This window comes from Papio anubis, chromosome 4 (assembly GCF_008728515.1).
Source record: "Papio anubis isolate 15944 chromosome 4, Panubis1.0, whole genome shotgun sequence".
Taxonomy (NCBI): Eukaryota; Metazoa; Chordata; class Mammalia; order Primates; family Cercopithecidae; genus Papio; species Papio anubis.
Window position 1 is genome coordinate 118,069,063 of NC_044979.1, and position 19,142 is coordinate 118,088,204.

Consider the following 19,142-nt stretch of genomic DNA (forward strand, 5'->3'; position numbering starts at 1 on the left):
TGCCAGGGGTTCTCTCCTCTGTAAGGGCCACCTCCCTGGAGCATGTTTGAGGAGGCTGGGATTGTGCATGGTCCACTCCTGAGCGGCCCAAGTTAGGTGCTGCTCCCCGCACCAAGGTTCTATCAGTCAACAGGAAGCATCCAGCTCTGCCAGGGCCCGTGCTGGAGAGAATGTGGAGGGGTTGGCAGCACAGGAAGCCCAATTCCCTGTGTGTGCTGGCTCTGTACTTGCCCTGTGATCCTCTGACAAGCAGCAGTGTGAGGGCAGGGAGGGGCTGGAGGAGGCCAAAGACGATGATGTCGGCAGGAGAGAGTGGAGAGTGGGAAGTGAGGAGGCCCAGCACTTTCCAGACGGGCCCAGAACCCATGTAAAGGTGACCCAGCTCCCAACCACAGCTCACTGCTCTCAAGCTGCCCCTTCCAGAAGTTTCTCCTCCTTCTGGCCTCCACTCTTTGAATCTTTACTTAAGTTTCCAGAAGCTTCCCTTCCTACCCTTAGGCATTGATCTTGCTCCAAGTACCATTGTTTTCCCTTTAGGGAAGTATTTCATAACCTCTAGGTTCATTAGAGGGGCTGCAGGGTTTGTAGTATGGTAAGGTGGCTGTAGGCACCCCGAGTCTGGGAGAACAGTTTTAGAGTCAGCAAAGGGTAGATCTGCCATTTCAGCCACACATGATTTCCTTACTTTCTATTACTTCAAGAGTCCAGGGGGTATATGTTGGAACACACACACACACACACACACACACACACACAGAGAACAAATATTCGTTTTCAGAACGATTACATTTTAAACCCATAAAGAGGAGGATAAACATTTCTTGCGTCCCCATAATTTGCAAACCCACCTCTATCTTGGTGGAATTCATATTTCTTGCTAACGTGCTTATGGTTTAGCTCTGCCTTTGCTCACCACAGCCTCTCTTCCAACTTTGCAGTTTGCCTTGTGGGAAACAGAGCTCCCATTGGCACGATGGTACTTTAGTGGCCACTTTGTTATGTGCACAAAGGTCCCCGAGTTGAAGTAAGTGCTTGTAGAGGCCCACATAATTACTTCGACAAGGGCCATCATCTGTACCAAGATTCCTTTGAAGGATAAGATAGTGGGTTAGATTCAGTCTCCCAGACACAGTGAAAATGACATCATCATTAATAACAACAGCACTTGTTTTTCAGGTACCTTCTATATGCAAGGCTTTATGAAAGTTGATTAAATACGAGATATTGCTCAGGATGCTAGGGCAGCCCCACCTCCATGTGAGAGTCACATGCAGGTGCAGCTCACTCCCAAGTCCATGTACTTTCTGATTCACTCAGCTGACAATGAATTTCTGAAGCCTTCAGCAAAGCACAATTTGCTATATTAATTTGGCACATCAATCTGGTCTGTTGGAGCTGCGCTGGATCTCTGTCACTCCCCACTATAAGTCAGGAACCAGTCACTGTGTGCCACTTTTTTAAAGGGCAGCTGTAATTAGAAAGATGAGTAGAAAAAGTGACAAAAGTTACACACCATTTCTCCTGCTAGAGTTGTCTTTGTAGTATGAACGGACAGAACTCCATCATTAGAAGCAGAGTGCCTCTGTGAAGGATGGAGCTGTGATCTCGGAGCCCTGGAAGTCATCTGCAGAGCTAGCAGCTAGAACACTAATGAGCAAAAATAAGAAGCAGTGACAATTGGGTTCCTCTGCCCCAGCCTGGAAAACAGAAAATTCAGTATGCCAATGACCGTCGGTGGAAATTAGCTGTGATTTTCCCTGCTCTGTGCAAAGAGCTGGCATTTCCTCATTTATCCGTTCATCCAACAAATATTTATCGAGCAACTAATATTTCCTGTTGCTATTTTATTCCCAGTAGCTACATAAATGATCAAGACAGAAGAAAAGCCCTGCCCTGCTTCCAGTGTAGAACTGAGAATATGCAAAAAAAACCCAAAAAAACAAAAAAACAAAAAAAAAACCATGTAAAATACAGAGCATTTCAGTTGGTTATAGCATAAGTAAGCTTCAAAGGGTACCGACATTTTTAAAGAATCGGGGTTAAATTCCCATCCCTAAACTTTTCTAACTGTGAGACTTCAGGAAGACTTTTAGTCTCTTCAAGCCCCAGTTTTCTCATCCACAAAGTGAACACTATATTGGACATCTGCAAGGTATTAGGAGGACTGAGATGATGTGTGAATGTTATGAATACAGTAAAGCAGTAGATTAATGTAAATTGCTTCACATATAAGGACTGCTTGTATTTTGAGCCTCTTCTCAAATTTCCACCTTGGTCACTACAAAGATACAAAGAAATATTTGACAAATGATTTGAATTTTAATGATAGATCACATTTGTTTCTAGTTTACATTTTAACAATGCTAGTGCAATTCAGTGTGCTCCAAAACACCTGAGCTATATATACTCCAACGAAGAGGACTTTCGTATAGTACAGCAAAGGCGTCTCTGAAGTTCGAGACAGAAAATAATCAAATAAACAAGTTTTCCCAGCTCAAAAGATGCTTGTGAGGGTAAAAATACAGTGTTGGTTATTTCATGCTGTTTTGTTTTGTTTTTGTTTTGTCCTTTAGACTCTGATGCCTTCTGAAGCAAATGACTTGCTCAACTCCTTGTTGGATGTAGTTTCCAGCCTCAGCTCCTTGCTTGCCAAAGCCCAGCACATCTTTGAGCATCTTCCTGGGTTTCTTCACACATTTAAAATCACTGCCTTGCTAGAAACACTGGACTTTCAACAGGTGTGTGATTCATCTTTGTCCCTAGGGAAATATTCAAATTTGCCCCTTCTTTGTATTTGCACCTTTTTTCCTTTATCTTCCCACATCTAAAATTTGCATTAGAGAGCAAAATACCGGAATGGAAGTACCTCTTCATATCTCTGGAAGCAACAGCATAACATAGAATAAGGCCTGGCATCTCTCCAAAAACTGCATGAAACTGACACTGTTGATCCACATTCCGCCAGTGTGGAGATTGGGATAGTACATGCATTATCTATGAAGTAAGAAATTACTAACTCAATTATTGCACAGATGAGATTTCAAGGGCCTGTTTAACTTAATTCAGAGAGCAAATTGCTTTCAAAAACCTTAAAACATTTATTTCCTTATAAATAATTGGTTTACAAATTACAAATCATTTATTGCAAATGCAAACACAAACTTGATTTAGTTTAGTGGCTTAATATTAGGTTTTGCTTGAACTCTCTTTGCCTGGGATGGAACTGACTGGGCATGAATGAGGAGGAGTGTGGAATTTTTAGGGTTGGAGGTGCAGGATGAGGAGCAAGATAACAATGTTCTCAGAGCTGCCATGGAGACATATTGTAAGTCCATCATGTGATAGATAATTTGTATAGATATAAAATATCTGGATATCTTGGTAGCATAGACACACATTAAGACTAGTAATTAGTCTGAATTAGTGATATTTTACGGATTAATAATTTATTACTGGACAAATAGTAAGGCCTTATCTGTGTGTGTGTGTGTGTGTGTGTGTAGGTATGACATTTCCCTCTTCTACCAGGTATGTTGGCCAGAAAAATTACCGTAGTGTTTCAAAAGGTATCCCAGGACAGAAAACTCTAAAGCAGACATTCGATTCTTTTGACTTGTTGAATATCTTGTACATTCAGTGCAGGAAGGAACTAGACTTTCAGAAGTATGTGAAAGAATTATTTTAAGTCACAATGTAGTTGCAATTTAGTTTTCTTATTTTCTCAGGTTTCACAAAATGTCCAGGCCAGAAGTTCAGCCTTTGGTTCTTTCCAGTCTGTGATGAAGTTGGTTTGCAAGGACCAAGCATCATTCCTTAGCAATTCTAATATGTTCATTAATTTGCCCAGAGTTAACGAACTCTTAGAAGATGACAAAGAAAAATTCAACATCCCTGAAGATTCAAGTAAGATAGGATAGTAGTAATATATATATGTGTTTAGATTCATTTGTATCTTGATAATTGGCCCTACTTTATACTAAGTATTCTGTCTGTGTATAAGGTTGCTATATACATAAATCTTCTGCTTCCACCTCCCCAAATGCTGGCATGGCAGCTGACTTTGAACAGTCCTAGTGCCTTTGAGCACAAACAAATCCTCTCACCTGGGTCACTAAGGAACTGTGTCACCAAGGAAGTGTCTAAAACACCTGAAACCCCAACCCTATTGGTTTCCCAGGCTAACCAGTATTGGTGAGGGTCCAGGCAAAAAGACCATGAGCACTGCTTTGGTCCATGCAAATGGCTATATTATAATAATGAAGAGAACTTGTCTGTGGCCACCTCCAAATTTGCTCTCTGTGAAGCTCAGGTACAAGTGAATACGCACGATAGGTACAAATCAATGCAAATTAATATGTAATTTTTTGGCCCCAATTTAAGTGGAAACGTTTTTATTAGTAAGGCAGAATAAACATGCTGGTGAGGTTTTGGGGTTTAGACAGTTCAGCTCCATCAGTTGTGCATTTTTGGTCACGTTGTTTTATGTGTCTGCATCATGTTGGTTTCATTTATAACATGGAAACAGTAGCACCTAGCTTATAAGCTTGTTGTGAGATGCAATGGAGATGACGAGTATTGGCGCCTTAGCATAAGGGTATAAATGCATCCTAGTGTATTCATTTTCTATGCTGCATGACAATCATTGCACACTTAATGGTGTAAGACAACACACATCTGTCATCTCATAGTTTCTGTAGGTCCCATGTCGGGATTTCTGAGTTAAAATTTTTAGTTTTGTACATATCATGACTGTGCTTTTTTCCTGCAGTAAAATTGCTCCTGTTCATATTAAGCTTGTAATGTAAAGAGTAAGTCATTAAATTTCAGTAAGAACAACTTCTATAATTAATGGTTTAAAAATGTATTATGTAGTCATATTCTTATTTATTTATTTATTTTTTTTGAGACGGAGTCTGGCTCTGTCGCCCAGGCTGGAGTGCAGTGGCCGGATCTCAGCTCACTGCAAGCTCCGCCTCCCGGGTTTACGCCATTCTCCTGCCTCAGCCTCCCGAGTAGCTGGGACTACAGGCACCCGCCACGTCGCCCGGCTAGTTTTTTGTATTTTTTTTTAGTAGAGATGGATTTTCACTGTGTTAGCCAGGATGGTCTCGATCTCCTGACCTCGTGATCCGCCCGTCTCGGCCTCCCAAAGTGCTGGGATTACAGGCTTGAGCCACCGCGCCCGGCCGTCGTATTCTTAATTTATACTTTAGAGGGAAGTATTTCCATCAATTTTATTGTACTTGTCAAATAATTTTTTTTCCTTTCAAATGGGGAGTTTGGGAAGATGAAAGTAACATTTAAAACAACCACAACAATCATACCTTGAGTATTTATAAATCACAGTATTAAGTCTAAGGTAGTATTTTCATTTTATTCTTATAAAGCTAAAATAATATTTTCATTTTAAATGTTCTCTAGATGGGTAAAGAAATAGTTATACTGAAGTATTCCTCGCTAGCTTAAAACCTTGTAAGATTTAGTTCCTACTCATTATGGTGATGAAATATCTACCCTCATCAGGTAACCATTGATTTAGACAATTTAGCTAAGTAAATCTTTAATTGAAATCAACTAGCATCACAAGATTCATGAGAGCCACCAAGAGGGATTCAGTACTTGCGTGAAAATAAGGCAATTTAATATGTCAAAATTAGGAAGTTTGATAGTTCTGCATGGGTTCCTTAAAGACAATTCAGTAGTAACTTATAAAGCTGACTTCATAAGAAAAGCTCAGTTCTGATCTCAATATTGTGACTGTTGAAATGAGAATTTTCTTGATGAAAAACCAGATTTATTTTTCTAATTGTCGTTTTCATTTTCAAGTGTCCATGTCATTATTTAACACTCTTTTTGATTACTTAGTTTGAAAATGTAAGTCATTCTTTCCTGCCTTTGAAGTCACTTAAGTGAACACAGTATCATGAAGTTTCTTATGAGATGAGAGCTGCTGAAAACTGTAACAGGGAAAAAAATCTTGTTTTACCTCCTGTCTTTATTTGGTGTTGCTATAAAGGAATACCAGATGCTGGGTAATTTGTAAAGAGAAGAGGTTTGTTTGGCTCACAGTTCTATGGACTATGCAAGAAGCACCAGTGTCTGCTTCTGGTGAGGCCTCAGGCTGTTTCCACTCATGGCAGAAATGGAAGGGGAGCTGCCATGTGCAGAGATCACAGGACAAGAGAGGAAGCAAGAGAAGGGGAGGAGGGAGGTGCCAGGCTGTTTTTGTGTGTGTTTGTTTTTTTAGCAAGCAGCTCTCTTGGGAACTAATAGAGTGAGAACTACACTCATTACTATGACAGTGGCACCAAAACATTCATGAGGGATCTGCCCCCATGATCTAAAGACCTCTTGTTAGGCTCCACCTCCAACGCTGGGGATCAAATTTCAGCTTAAGGTTTGGGAGGTCAGGCATTCAAACTATAGCACCCCCAAAGTTCAGAGTCGTGTCAGAAAAAAATATGTCTATCATTGAAAATGAGGCATCCTGGATATGTGAATGTATTTCCCTATTAACCTAGGCATTGTGTATCATTAGTAATGTATTTTTTCTCTTTCTAATTGCAACAGCACCATTTTGCTTGAAGCTTTATCAGGAAATTCTACAATTGCCAAATGGTGCTTTGGTGTGGACCTTCCTAAAACCCATATTGCATGGAAAAATACTATATACACCAAACACTCCAGAAATTAACAAGGTCATTCAAAAGGTAAGTTAAAATGAATGAGAATCATATAGACCTTCCTAAATCGGGAAGGAATCTTTAAAAATGTCTGACATAATTATTATGCGCCTTGGATTATGTAAAAGGCTCTTATGTTGGATCTATTTCATTTTAGCCTGAGTGTTTTTCCTGTCATTGTTGTTGTTAAATCTGGATTTGCTGACTCCTTCCCTTAGAGGACACTTTGGGGGTTGGGGTTGTTATTTAGAATAATTAATGCAGTGAACTTACAGAACTCTAATTTTAAAAGTCAAGGACAATGAGACTGAGAGGAGGACTGTTTGGAGTAATTCCAGGAAAACTTGGAGAACAAATGCTAATCTGTTTTGCCTGGTGCATCCAACAATTAAGAAAGAATCAGACATGGTACATACAAACTGATGTATTAGCAGTTAGTTAGTATTTTGGTTAGTGATGTTTCTGAATTCACTGTGAGGTTTTGCTTCACCCTTTGGAGAATAAGGTGAGATGAAGACACCAAAGCAGGGTTTACCCAAGAGGAAGTTAGACACTAGATGGCTCTGCTTATTTTCCTTTCCTTACATTGTTTAACCTCTCAAATCTGTTTACTGCAGGATTTGTTATTACTAATATTTGCAATTTCTTTTTAAATAATTGTGTTGTATTTTCCTGGAGTCTTTTCTTGCCAGCTGGGCACCTGGAAAGGGGACATTTTACCAAAGACATAGGAATAATTTTGTCTTATTGTCAAACACAGAAGAGAAGATATCTGTACTATTCATGTTAAACTTCCAAGCCTCAAGTAGTATTAATAACCTGGAAACTGTGATCATATGGCAGGGGATCATATAAGCAGTTAAGTCATTTTTTATCAAACTTGCCTTCACGAGTTTCATGCTCCTGACCCATGGTTGCCGTGTGAGGTCACAGCACTATTTCCTGTAAGTTCCCTTTCCCACTTTGCCACCTACCTCAGGGGCTGCATTTACCTCTGCCTACTCTGAATGGTATTTGAACTTTAAAACATTTATTTAATGTTTTAAATTTTTGCTTTGTTTTGTTTTTTGGAGAGACGGAGTCTGGCTCTGTCACCCAGACTGGAGTGTAGTGGTGCAATCATAGCTCACTGCAAACTTGCACTCTTTGGCTCAAGCGGTTCTCCTGCCTCAGTCTCCCGAAGTGCTGAGATTACAGGTGTGTGCCCCCATGCCCTGCTAACTTTTTAGTTTTGTTTTGTTTTTTTGTAGAGGCGTAGTCTTTCTACTTTCTAAAAAAAACCTTGGAAGTGTCCTTTTGGAGGGGTATTTGCCTAAAGTCTGTACTCTCACATGGAACGGCATTGATCGCCATATATGCTTGGTGTGACCTGTTCTGTTGGGCAGGACCTCTGGCCTCACAGCTACCATCCCAGGACTGGAGCCTCTGCGCCCTTATTCGAATTTCCTTAGTGTAGTAAGTTTTTTAGGGTTTTGGATATTTAAGGAATTTCACAGAAAATGGCTCCATATCACAGCTCTATTTTAAATTCAAAATTTAAAAATAGGCCATGACTTTAAAAAATGGTATGCTATATTATTATGTTAATATTATTAATATATGAGTACAGCATTGCATATTATGCTGTATTCTGTGGTATAACAATTAGTATGATGATCTCTGCTTTTAAAGAGCTCACCCTATTGTGGGGAAGAGAAGGCAAATAGCTGAAGAAATAATTTAGATATACTATGCTGTAAGGACCATTCAGTGCAGCAGAGGCACAGGCTGGGTGGGGCAGCTGGTCTCCCTGGAAAGAAAGACTGGGCAAAGCACTTGGAAGGACGGGTTGTATAAGCCCCTGTGAGGTGGAGATGGGAGGACTTTGGGCCTGGACAGAGGTGTGGGGAGGTGCTAAGCCCCACATGTGTGTTCTGAGAAGGATGAGAATTTTTGAAAAATCACCAGACTTCACTGGTGCTTGCTTAGCCCCTTTTAGATCTTACAGGCAGTGTTAAGAGTTGATGTCTTTTTCACTTATTTAAAATGGCTAACAACTTTCTATGCAGGTGTCCTGGTTTTGCACTTATAAAGCTGATTTTATGGCATTGTACCTGGAATGAATTATCCTAGCAGTCAGCCACGGCTATTTGGTTTTATGAAAATTGTTTCTAGTCATTAGACTCATGGTCTAAAGTCCTGCAGAGCCGGGAGATGCTTGTAGCTTTGCCACTTGGGCTATGTGAAGCAATATTATCTACAGTGTTGGAGTGGCCCATGCTATAAATTATTTAAGACATGGTCTTTTTCTCTCCATTACTTCTTGTTAGGTGGAACCATCTGAAGTTGCCATTTTTGCAGGAAAAAAAATCTATAAAAGTTGGCAATTTCATTTGGTTTAACTTGTAACAGCACAGGTGGTACCCAGAAGCATGATGCTGTGGTAAGAAACGTGTGTGTGTGTTGGAAGGCTGGATTTTGGTCCCCGTTTTCCTAACTCTCTGTGACCTTAGGCTTATTGCGTTCTCTTTGAAGGACTCTTCTCTGTCTCTGACATGAAAGACTTGAGTAGATCTGTGATTTTCAGTCATCTGGGCGATGGCTCTTCATGGGGGATGCATCAGAATTACTCAGGGACCATTAGTAAGGCCTTCCCCCTTCTGGGCTCTGATATCCCCCGCCCTGGACACTTGCACCCATCACATCCATCCATACCCTTCCACGGAGCTGTGTGCACCTCCATCTATCAGCCTTAAAGACAGTAGAAGTCAAGCACTTTCATGAACCAGAAAAAAAAATGATGGCCAAAATTTCTAGAGAGTGTTAAAAGATAAACTTAGGGACATTAAAATTTCAGTAAGTTTATTTGAGCATTCGGTTATTCATGAATTAGGCAATGCTAGACAATTCAACCCTCCACTGACCATGTTGGGGCGTGGGATATGGGGTAATAGAAGAAGCATATATAAAGTGTTTGCTGCAGCAAGAGGGAGAAAATATATTTGTTAAAGTCAAAAGTCCCTAGTTGGAGGTTAGTTGGAGGTTTCTGATTGGTTAGTCTTAACTTTTGTTTTACTGTTTGCATTGCACTGGGTTTTGGTTTGCTTACATAGGAACTCAAGGTGCTACAGCCGTCTTAGCTTAACAGCCTCTCGATCAACTATTTTAACAGGAGTTAATTTAACTTATACTTCTAAGGGTGTCAGACTCAGTATTTGCAAAGGAATTGATGGTATTTCCATGTTATTGGTCAAGAGATTCCTCCAATGCATTAGTATGCTCTTTTTATTTTGTAGGTCAGAGTTGTGTTCGGTTTTGGCCTAGGCTGATGAAAAATTGAAGAGCGATGTGTAGACACAATGTGAGCTTGAACGGAGGCTATGAAAGAAAAACAGATAAAAGGATATATTGTTTTCCCAAGAATAAGTAGCATGCCAGAAATGATACTTCAGTGAGAATCACGAGGCACATTCTAGGCCCCTGCTGCCCAAAGTGGTTTAGTTTGGGCTTCTACGGGATGTATAAGCCCATGAAAGCGGACCGTCTTGTTTTCATCTAGCTCTCTCCCTTTGGCCAAGTTATTTGAACTGTCGTGCTCAGTGCCTTCCTTTGTGAAACTGGGCTAAATCGTAACTCCCTCTCAGTGCCATTTGGAAGTGGAAAAAATACCAGAAATAATATTCAGAAAATAGTAAACCAATGGGATCTCCTCCCCTAAAAATGTTATTCAAAGAAATGCATTCTGCCATTGTTGCCTCTGGGGAGTGGGGAAGACAGATGTCACTTCAGAAAGAAGAAAGAGATGGTGGAGGCCAGTGGTTCCAACCAGGGTGGGGTCGGAGAAATTCTACCCAACTGGGCACGTGTGACAGTATCTGAAGATATTTTTAGTGTCACACGTAGAAGGCGCTGCTGGCATCTGGAGGCTGGAGGCCAGGGATGCTCCTAAACATCCTACAATGCACAGGACAGCCCCCACCCCCAAACAAACAATGATCTGGTTTACAATGTTAGTGGTGCTGAGGTTGAGAAACCCCAGCCAGTTGGGAGCAGGTGGGAGTCCCTGGGAAGAGAGGGATGAAAGTAGAGGAAGTTAGTGGTCAGGTGGGCATCCTGGCTTCTCCTCTCCTGGTGACGGTCCCAAACAGGAGCTGTGGGATGATAGAGGAGCTGCAAGCTGAGGGCGTTGGCCCTACCCATGTGTCTTGGGGGATAGTCCCTGTGTAGGCCGGCCCTGAGCTAGCATGTGCTCCTAGCAGTGTGGCTGAGCAGAGGAAGGATACCTGAGTTAGTGTCTCTGAGCATGGAGTAGAAGGGAGCCAGATTTCCCTGACGTCCATGTCCTGAGCCAGCAGGCCTTGGGGACCTGCTATGAACCAGCTGCCATGAGAGCGAGGTGGCCTCACCACCGAGCTGGCCTAGGCCAGGCTGGCAGAGGAGATGGCTGAGACTCAGAAAGCAGGAGCTGAGGTGAGAAGGAAGCAGCAAGGGAGAAGGCAGTGCCAGACCCCGAGGTTCCAGGTAAGATGTGGGCCTTGGCAGCACCACAGATAGGCAGATGAGGCACATGGCTGTGGGAGTCCTGGGCCCTCCACCCCTGACTGTCACCAGGCTGCCCCTGGAGAACATCAGGGGGTTTGAACATTCACCCCAAAGAGCCTGAATCCCTCAGAAGATGCTGTTTGAACAGGGAGCCACTGTCAACTGTCAGCAGGCGATTTTAAGACTTTGTTCTCTTTTCACCATCCCCAGTGGGTAAAAACTGGATCAGCTACAGGAAATAGAGAATTACATTTTCTTAGGAGCCCCAAGCAGTGGAGTGTTAGATATTTGGCTTTGTGGCATCGTATGTCTGTATGTATAACATCAATCAGGACCCAGAGCAGGTCCCATAAAATGGCAGCCCTACCGTGGGCACCTGCCTGATCCTCTGTCTGGAAGCCATCCGCAGAGGAGGGACTCTGATAGTTACGTTTGTTTCCAAGTCTTCCCATGCTGCTCAAGACGGCAAAGCTCTTCAGTAACCTTGTGTATCACTGCAGACATGGCAGCAGCCCACACCTATCTGGAATTTAAATGCCACACTTCCTTGAGATCCAGTGTGCCTGAGAGGCATGTCCTCACCTGACCACTGTGTTGGAGAGGTCCTTCCTTCTTTCAGGCTGACCTCAGCAGGTGGCAGAGATCAGAGAGGGGCCACCAGCAGTGACCCAGGCAGCCAAGCCACATCTCTCCCCAAGCCCTCTTTCCCTGTCCTCTCAATGCCCAGGGCAGCCAGTGCTCCTACCTCAAGTTCCAGCTGTGGGGGGCTCCAGCTGTCTTTCTCTTGCCTTCTTTGTTCCTGGAGCTCATCCTCCAACCTTCTTAAGAAGTATCTTCTCTCTTCAAGCACCCCCTGACAGGCACTGTGTGTTTTTGCTTTGTTTTTACATTAACATAGAGTAAGTTCGGCAGGTTTTTTTTCGGTCAACAGCTCTCACATTTGTCTGGATCAGTACACAGAACAGTTCCATTGCCCGAGCCCACACCAAATCCCTCATTTTGTCCCTTGGTAATCACACTGTCTTCCCACCCTAAACCCATCTGTTCTCTGTCACCATAGGTTTTTCTTTGTGAGAATGCCCTATAATGGAATCATCATCTGTAACTTTGAAAGTGGTCTCTTTTGCTCAGTACAAGGGCTGCGATTCACCCAGGTCATTGTGTGTATCAGCAGTTGCCTCCTCTTTATTGCCAAGTGGTATTCTGTGGTGTGGATTCACTGCAGTTTGTTCATCCATTCACCCACTAAAGGGCAGGTGGGTTTTTTTTCTAGTCTTTGGCGATTATCAGTGGAGTTGTTTTCTTGCTTTTATCACTACTTGAAATTATCTCATTGACTTATAGGTGTACTTGTTTATTATTTGTCTCCTGCTGTAATACAAGCTTCATGAGGGGTGGGAGCTTGTCTGTCTTCTTGACCACCATCCCCAGTGCCTAGAAGAATGCTAGGAATACCTTCAGCAGTGGCTACTGAATAAGTTAAAGAACAATAATTATTTGACTCTTGTACCCACTTGAGCCAAAGACATTCTGGTGTTAAATATACAAGGGAGATAGAGTAGACTATATGCCAAGCCCTCTGCCACCTGCCAGAGCCAGGTCTTAGCTTTGCAGATCTGCAATAGCTTTGTCTGAGTTTAGCAGTAGTGAGTGCCATCAAGAAGATTATCTCCCATGGTCATTAATTTCATTTACTGAGCCTGGACCAGGCACCACATGTGGATTATCTCACGTATGCTTCACAACCACCACTGCAGGTAGGTGCTAATATCCCCATTGTATAGCTAGGAAAACCAAGGTTGAGAGAGGATAAGTTAGCTTGTCCAGGGTCACACACACTCCGCAAGTGGCAGAGCTGGAATTCAGGCCCAGTGTATTATTTTGAAGTCTTAGATATACTGCCTGTGCTATGGTTTGGCTGTGCCGCCACCCACATCTCACCTTGAATTGTAATAATCCCCACGTGTCAAGGGCAGGGCCAGGTGGAGATAACTGAATCATTGGGGCAGTTTTCCCCGTACTGTTCTCGTGAGAGTGAATAAGTCTCATGAGATCTGAAGGTTTTATAAATGGGAGTTCCCCTGCACAAGCTCTCTTGCCTGCCGCTGTGTAAGACATGACTTTGATCATCATTTGCCTTTTGCCATGATTATGAGGCTTCCCTAGCCATGTGGAACTGTGAGTCAACTAAACCTCTTTCCTTTATAAATTACTTAGTCTCAGATATGTCTTTGCTAGCAGCATGAGAACAGACTAATACAGCCTGTATAAGTTTTCTCAGGCTGCTATAACACAATACCACAGATTGAGTGACTTAAACAACAGAAATTTATTTTCGCAATGTTGTGGAGGCTGAAGGACCATGATCAAGGTGTTGGCAGGGCTGGTTTTTCCTGAGACCTCTGACTTGCAGACAACCGTCTTCTCCTTGTGTCCTTGCATGGTTGTCCCTCTGTGTGTGTGCCCTAATCTCCTCTTTTTATAAGGACATCAGTTATATGGATTACAGTCCACTCCAGTGATCTCATTTTTACTTAATTGATGATTTAAATAGGATCTTTAAAGACCTATTTCCAAACAAGTACACATTTTGGAGTACTGAGGGTTGAGACTTCAGTGTATGAATTTGGAAAGCACATAATTCAGCTAGCCCACAACAGTGCCTCTTTGGAATGATCTTTTACCATTTGTAAATGGAAATAATTAGAGCTATCTATGAAACTTGCAAACCCTGTCCTTATGATTTTGCAGCTGGTTATGGAATCATATTGAAAAATAGTAGCCCAGGGAGGCTAGTATGCTAATTACTACAGGAACATAGGGCTGCATAGTAAAACAACAACAACAACAACAACAAAAAGCACCAAAAAAGTAGGAAGCACTTGGAAACCAGTTGCAGGTCATCTGTCAGCAGCCACCTGTCCTCGGGACCTATATGAATTCCCCACTGAACCTTGAATGTTCACAATGCATGGCATTTGTTCTCTGGGAATGTACCAGGGCAGGGTCCAATCTCACTCATCTGTGTTAACTGCCTAGCACAGTACAATGATGCACAGTGTTTGCTTGTAAATAGCTTGTTAAACTGCATTTATGTATGAAGATTTTTGTTGCAAAGCCATTTGGAGGAGGAGAAGATATGGTTCAAATTGCTTTCTTAATTAAAAATTTTCCCTAAAAGTTGAGCTAAATGTTACTTTCCCCTTCCCTTTGGTCACTAGAGACCTCCTCTGTCAGAGAACCAACAATGTCTTTTTTATTCTGACAATAGTTTGCTCTGAAGTTACTGAAGCAGTAACTTAGACTTGCCTATCCATGGGAGGCCTGCTAATTTGTGCCTGAGCAAATTTTTGCAGACTGAGGATGGTTTGCATCTGGTGGCAGGAAAACTGATCCATAATGGCCAACTTTTAGTTTTCCCTGTAGTCTAGGTACGTTCTGTAAATAGGGCTTGGTGCTGGGTACATGAGCCAAGGACTGAGAACCAGGAACCTACTGGTGACTATGACCACCCTGTGGCTATTGTGCAGAACCCTACCTTACATGAGGCATCAAAGCACTGGCATCTCTGCCTTAACCTCCCTCATGCCCTTAGATTAGCTTCTGTGGCTTCTTCATACCTTTGCCAACATCACATCCCAAGAGGTTTTTTTTTTTTTTTTTTTTCTTTTTCAAAAAATACAGAGTGTGCTTAAAACTGTTACTTTTGGTACTTTCAGTGATCTTGACATATTTAAGAAATCTGATTACTTTTTCTTTTTGGTCTTTTCATGGCATCTCATTTTTTGCTGTTTCCTGAGTGCAGTGTCCATTTTGTTATTAGCCAATGTATCAGTCAAGGTTCAAGCAGAAAAGAGAAAACTGGTTAAGTTTAATGTGAATAATTATTACTATAAAAAGGCGTTGGAGTAACGTCGGATTGGCTATCAATAGTGAAGAGATCTCTAAATAATTCAACAATGGCAGATAAAGGGAATAACTCTTGCCCCTAGAGCTGGAGCAGAGAACCCAAGGAAGAAACAGAACTAGAAGTAGCTTCCCCATCCAGGCTTGAAATCCAGACCCTACTGAAGTTAGCACAACCATGGCCCACAGTATGGCAGAGAAAATCACTGAGGTGAGTGGTAATTGCCATGAATCTGCACTCTGGGGTGTCAGGAGAAGTTCTACACTTCTCAACTCTGCAAGGCTATAGGGCATGCCTGAGGAAGTCATCTAGAGGGACGTGCCAGACCTGCAGAAATCCCTGGGACACCACTCTTTGGGATGCTGTGGATGCTGCCTATGAGAAGGTGCCATGTGCCGCTGGTTGTACACATTGCAGGAGCTGAGGTTCAGAGAAGCTAGATGTGGGGGAATCCGGGAGCTTGCTCCATGGGAGCCTGTTGGAAGCAGCATGCCAGAATCTGGAAGAGAAAATCCCTCTTCCTCCACTGTCCCTCCAGGGCTCTCTTCTGGCAAAGCTTAACATTGCATCAATTGGCAAGGGAGAATGTCTAAAAGGCCCAACTTTATTATTGCAGAACAGGCAATGAAGGGTGAATTTCAAGTTGTGAGAAGGTAAATTAATAACTGGCCAGCTGTAAATTGGTTTCTTTGTTTTATACTATTGAAGTACAAAGAGTTTCCATAAAGCACGTGAGTTCTTAAATGTAAGTTTTAATTTGTCAAACATATATTGAATAGGGGGAAGAATTACCTGCTGTAATCCTGACACTGCTAAGAACTAATGTTGGTTGGAAACCTCATTTATGCCTTATACCTACAATAGGGGTTGGCAAATGTCATACACCTTTTGCAGGTAAAGAAAGTGAGTCTTAGGGGTAAGTAACCTTATCAAGAGCTGTTAAGAGGAGGCAGAGATGGGATTTGAAACAAAGACTGTTTAACTCTAAGGCCAATGTTTTATTTTTTCTGTCATATTTTACTGTATTCTCCAAGTAGAAATTCACATGTGAGTATATCTATTTCTGCCTCAGAGGAACTGCTTGTGGTATGAAGGAGATGTGGAGTCCCAGTGATAAGGACATGGGGAAGACTGCTTCCTATGGAAGGAGCTGGCCTCAAGCTGCCAAATTGGAATATCAGGTTATGATGGGCAGAGATCGGCTGTCAGTCTCATCTATCTGGTATAGTGGATTCTGATTGGATCTGGAGCAACAGAGCAGGACAGATAGAGTTTTACATTTGCTCATAGTTCTCGAACTCTAACATCAATAATTTTACTGTTTTAAATGCAGATTGAATCACTCTTTATTGAGCACTTACTTCTGTAAGGTTAGAGGAGCCATCATGTACACTGTATTAGTCCGTCCTCACACTGTTATGAAGAAATACGGGAAACTGGGTAATTTATAAAGGAAGGAGGTTTAACTGACTCACAGTTTCGCATGGCTGGGGAGGCCTCAGGAAACTTACAATGATAGTGGAAGGCACCTTTTCACAGGGCAGCAGGAGAGAATGAGAACTGAGCAAAGGGGGAAGGCCCTTATAAAACCATCAGATTTCGTGAGAACTTACTCACTATCACAAGAATAGCATGGGGGAACTGCCCCCATGATTCAATTACCTCCCGCCATGTTCCTCTCATGGCACATGGGGATTATGGGAAGTACAAGTCAAGATGTGATTTGGGTGGGGACACAGCCAAACCATATCAGACACTTTCCCAAGTCCTCCCTCATTTACTTCTCACAAGAATCCCAGGGAGTAGACATTGTTAAATCCATTTTATAGATTAAAATAGTAAGAATTGGGAACGTTTACATTCCCAAGTTTATTAGATGATAAACAGAAGCTCATGGCTTGAATCCAAATTTGGCAGACTCTGCAGCCAATTTACTTTCATTGGCCATATTTACAGTATTTGTTATAAAATAATAAGGATCCTGTATACTAAAGCTTCCTTCACTATCATCAGTTTGGGATACTGGGTACCTAATTGACCTCATTTTTTAAAATAACTTTGTGTAGCAATGCATGGAATTTCACCCATCCCCAGAATTCTGGCTGCCTTCACCTTTGGGAGGACGAGAATGAAGTCACACAGTTTAAAGATATTTATTTGTTTGTAAGCAGTAGAGATGGGAAACAATTTGGCCATCAATACAGAGTTTGGTGAATAAGATATAGACTGATCTTCAGGAGAATATCAGGCAAAGTGAAGAATATGCACAGGCTATTGCTAATGTTGTCATTAAATGGACACAAAGCCTGATAACTAACTTCCACAGAAGTAAAAATTCTTGGTTCCATGATACTTATTAAAGATGAAAAATGCCAGTGAAGTGGAATCTGCCTAAGCCTGGAGTCTACATAAACCTATACAGGCTGGAAGTGCACAGGCTCTGCACATATGTGGGGCTACTTACAAGTGCAGAGCAATGGGGAAGGGCACTGGTGGGACCTTTAGGCAGGTCAAGGTCTTTCCCAGGGAGCCCCAGAGAGAGAACAAAATTCATTGCAATCCACTTTCTGACTTTAGGCATCGAATCAGTTATTGGAAAGCAAGTTGTCAGTGGTTCAGCGAGGCTCTCAGATGGATGAAAGTGACCAATATGGAACATTTTATCAAAACTCAGCAAAGTTGCTGAGTAGAAGTAATTACATTTTACAAGTGGCTTTGTTTGATATAATCTCCTATAAAATAGCAGTTCTCTAAGACTTCAGTATCAGTAGACCTGTGAATGTACTTTTTCTGTGAGACTAGATAATATCCAAACCCTCAGATAAGCACAGATATTCCTCTTTTACTGACCTTGGATACCTGCGATTTTCCATCATTCCTCTTCCTGTCTGCTTGGAATTGGTGGTCTATTAGATACAATATTAATTAATTTATTAGTGAAATAGCACATTAGAACGTGAGGAAAAATTATAAATACATAGTTCAAAAAATAATTTAAAAAACCCAAGATGTATTTTAAGCAAATGAAAAGATGCTCAAATTTAAGTAATAGTAAGAGAAATGCAAATCCCCAAAATGAGATATCCACAAATGAGATATCATATCAAAATGGTAAAGGCTCATAATTTGATATATTTTATTGTTTGGAGGTATTAGGAGAGAGTCACTCCTAATACCTTGCTGTTGGGAGTATATTTTTGTGATATCTTTGAGGCCATGTTGGGAATATCTATCAATTCTACAAAGACAGCTATCAGCACATGCAAAAAAGGATATTTATTGTGCCATTGTTTGTAAGCAGTAGAGATGGGAAACAGAGACTGGACATCAATACAGAATTGATTGAATCAGATACAGACTGATCTTCAAGAGAATTTCAGGCAAAGTGAAGAAGAACGTGGATAGTATGAGTGAAGAAAAACAGAATACCAACATATGCACCTGTTTTTGAAAACATATAGATAAACTCAGGGGGTCCACACTGAAGAACCAATAATGATGCTTCCTCTGCATTTGAAACCGGGCTTCTAGGGCACAGAGTAGAACCCTTTTGAAGGCTTGGAATTTGGTACAGTGCAAAAAATGTATACAAGATAAAATCCCAGGAAGTCTTTTAAGCTAGTTATTTCATGTTCCATTGAATTTGTGTGCCATATTGAGGACATAGGGCATTGGAAGTGAGTGGGGGACACAGCCAGTCCTAGGGCATTGGAAGTGAGTGGGGGACACAGCCAGTCCTGAATAAGGAGGGAAGAGCGTGATATAACTAAGAAAATAATTGATACAACAAAAAATAATGAATACAACAGAACAAATAAACCCAGAGCTAATATCTTGTGCTATGACCTAGTCACATTTTGATATTTTTCCTCTATTTTAAAAGAAAGAATAACTGCAAGAGAGGAATAAATCATTTTCTACAATTAATCCTGGGGGACTGGCTGTGTGCCCTCTAAATGCCCTGTCTAGCCATGTCCTCTGTATGGGAAGTTCAGGGCACAGGTCCCTTTTGTTTCAGGGGCAACAGATCA

General features: G+C 41.7%; 1 protein-coding gene across 2 annotated transcripts in view; it reads left to right on the forward strand.

Moving 5' to 3' along the window:
- The window catches only part of ABCA13 (ATP binding cassette subfamily A member 13), a 492,370-nt gene that overhangs the window by 136,930 nt on the left and 336,298 nt on the right, over positions 1-19,142 (forward strand). For both annotated transcript variants that reach the window (XM_017956721.3, XM_031665413.1), the window contains 3 exons: positions 2,574-2,738; positions 3,726-3,903; positions 6,571-6,710. In XM_017956721.3, coding sequence (XP_017812210.3) covers positions 2,574-2,738; positions 3,726-3,903; positions 6,571-6,710 — 483 coding nt within the window. The remainder of the gene's footprint in view (positions 1-2,573; positions 2,739-3,725; positions 3,904-6,570; positions 6,711-19,142) is intronic.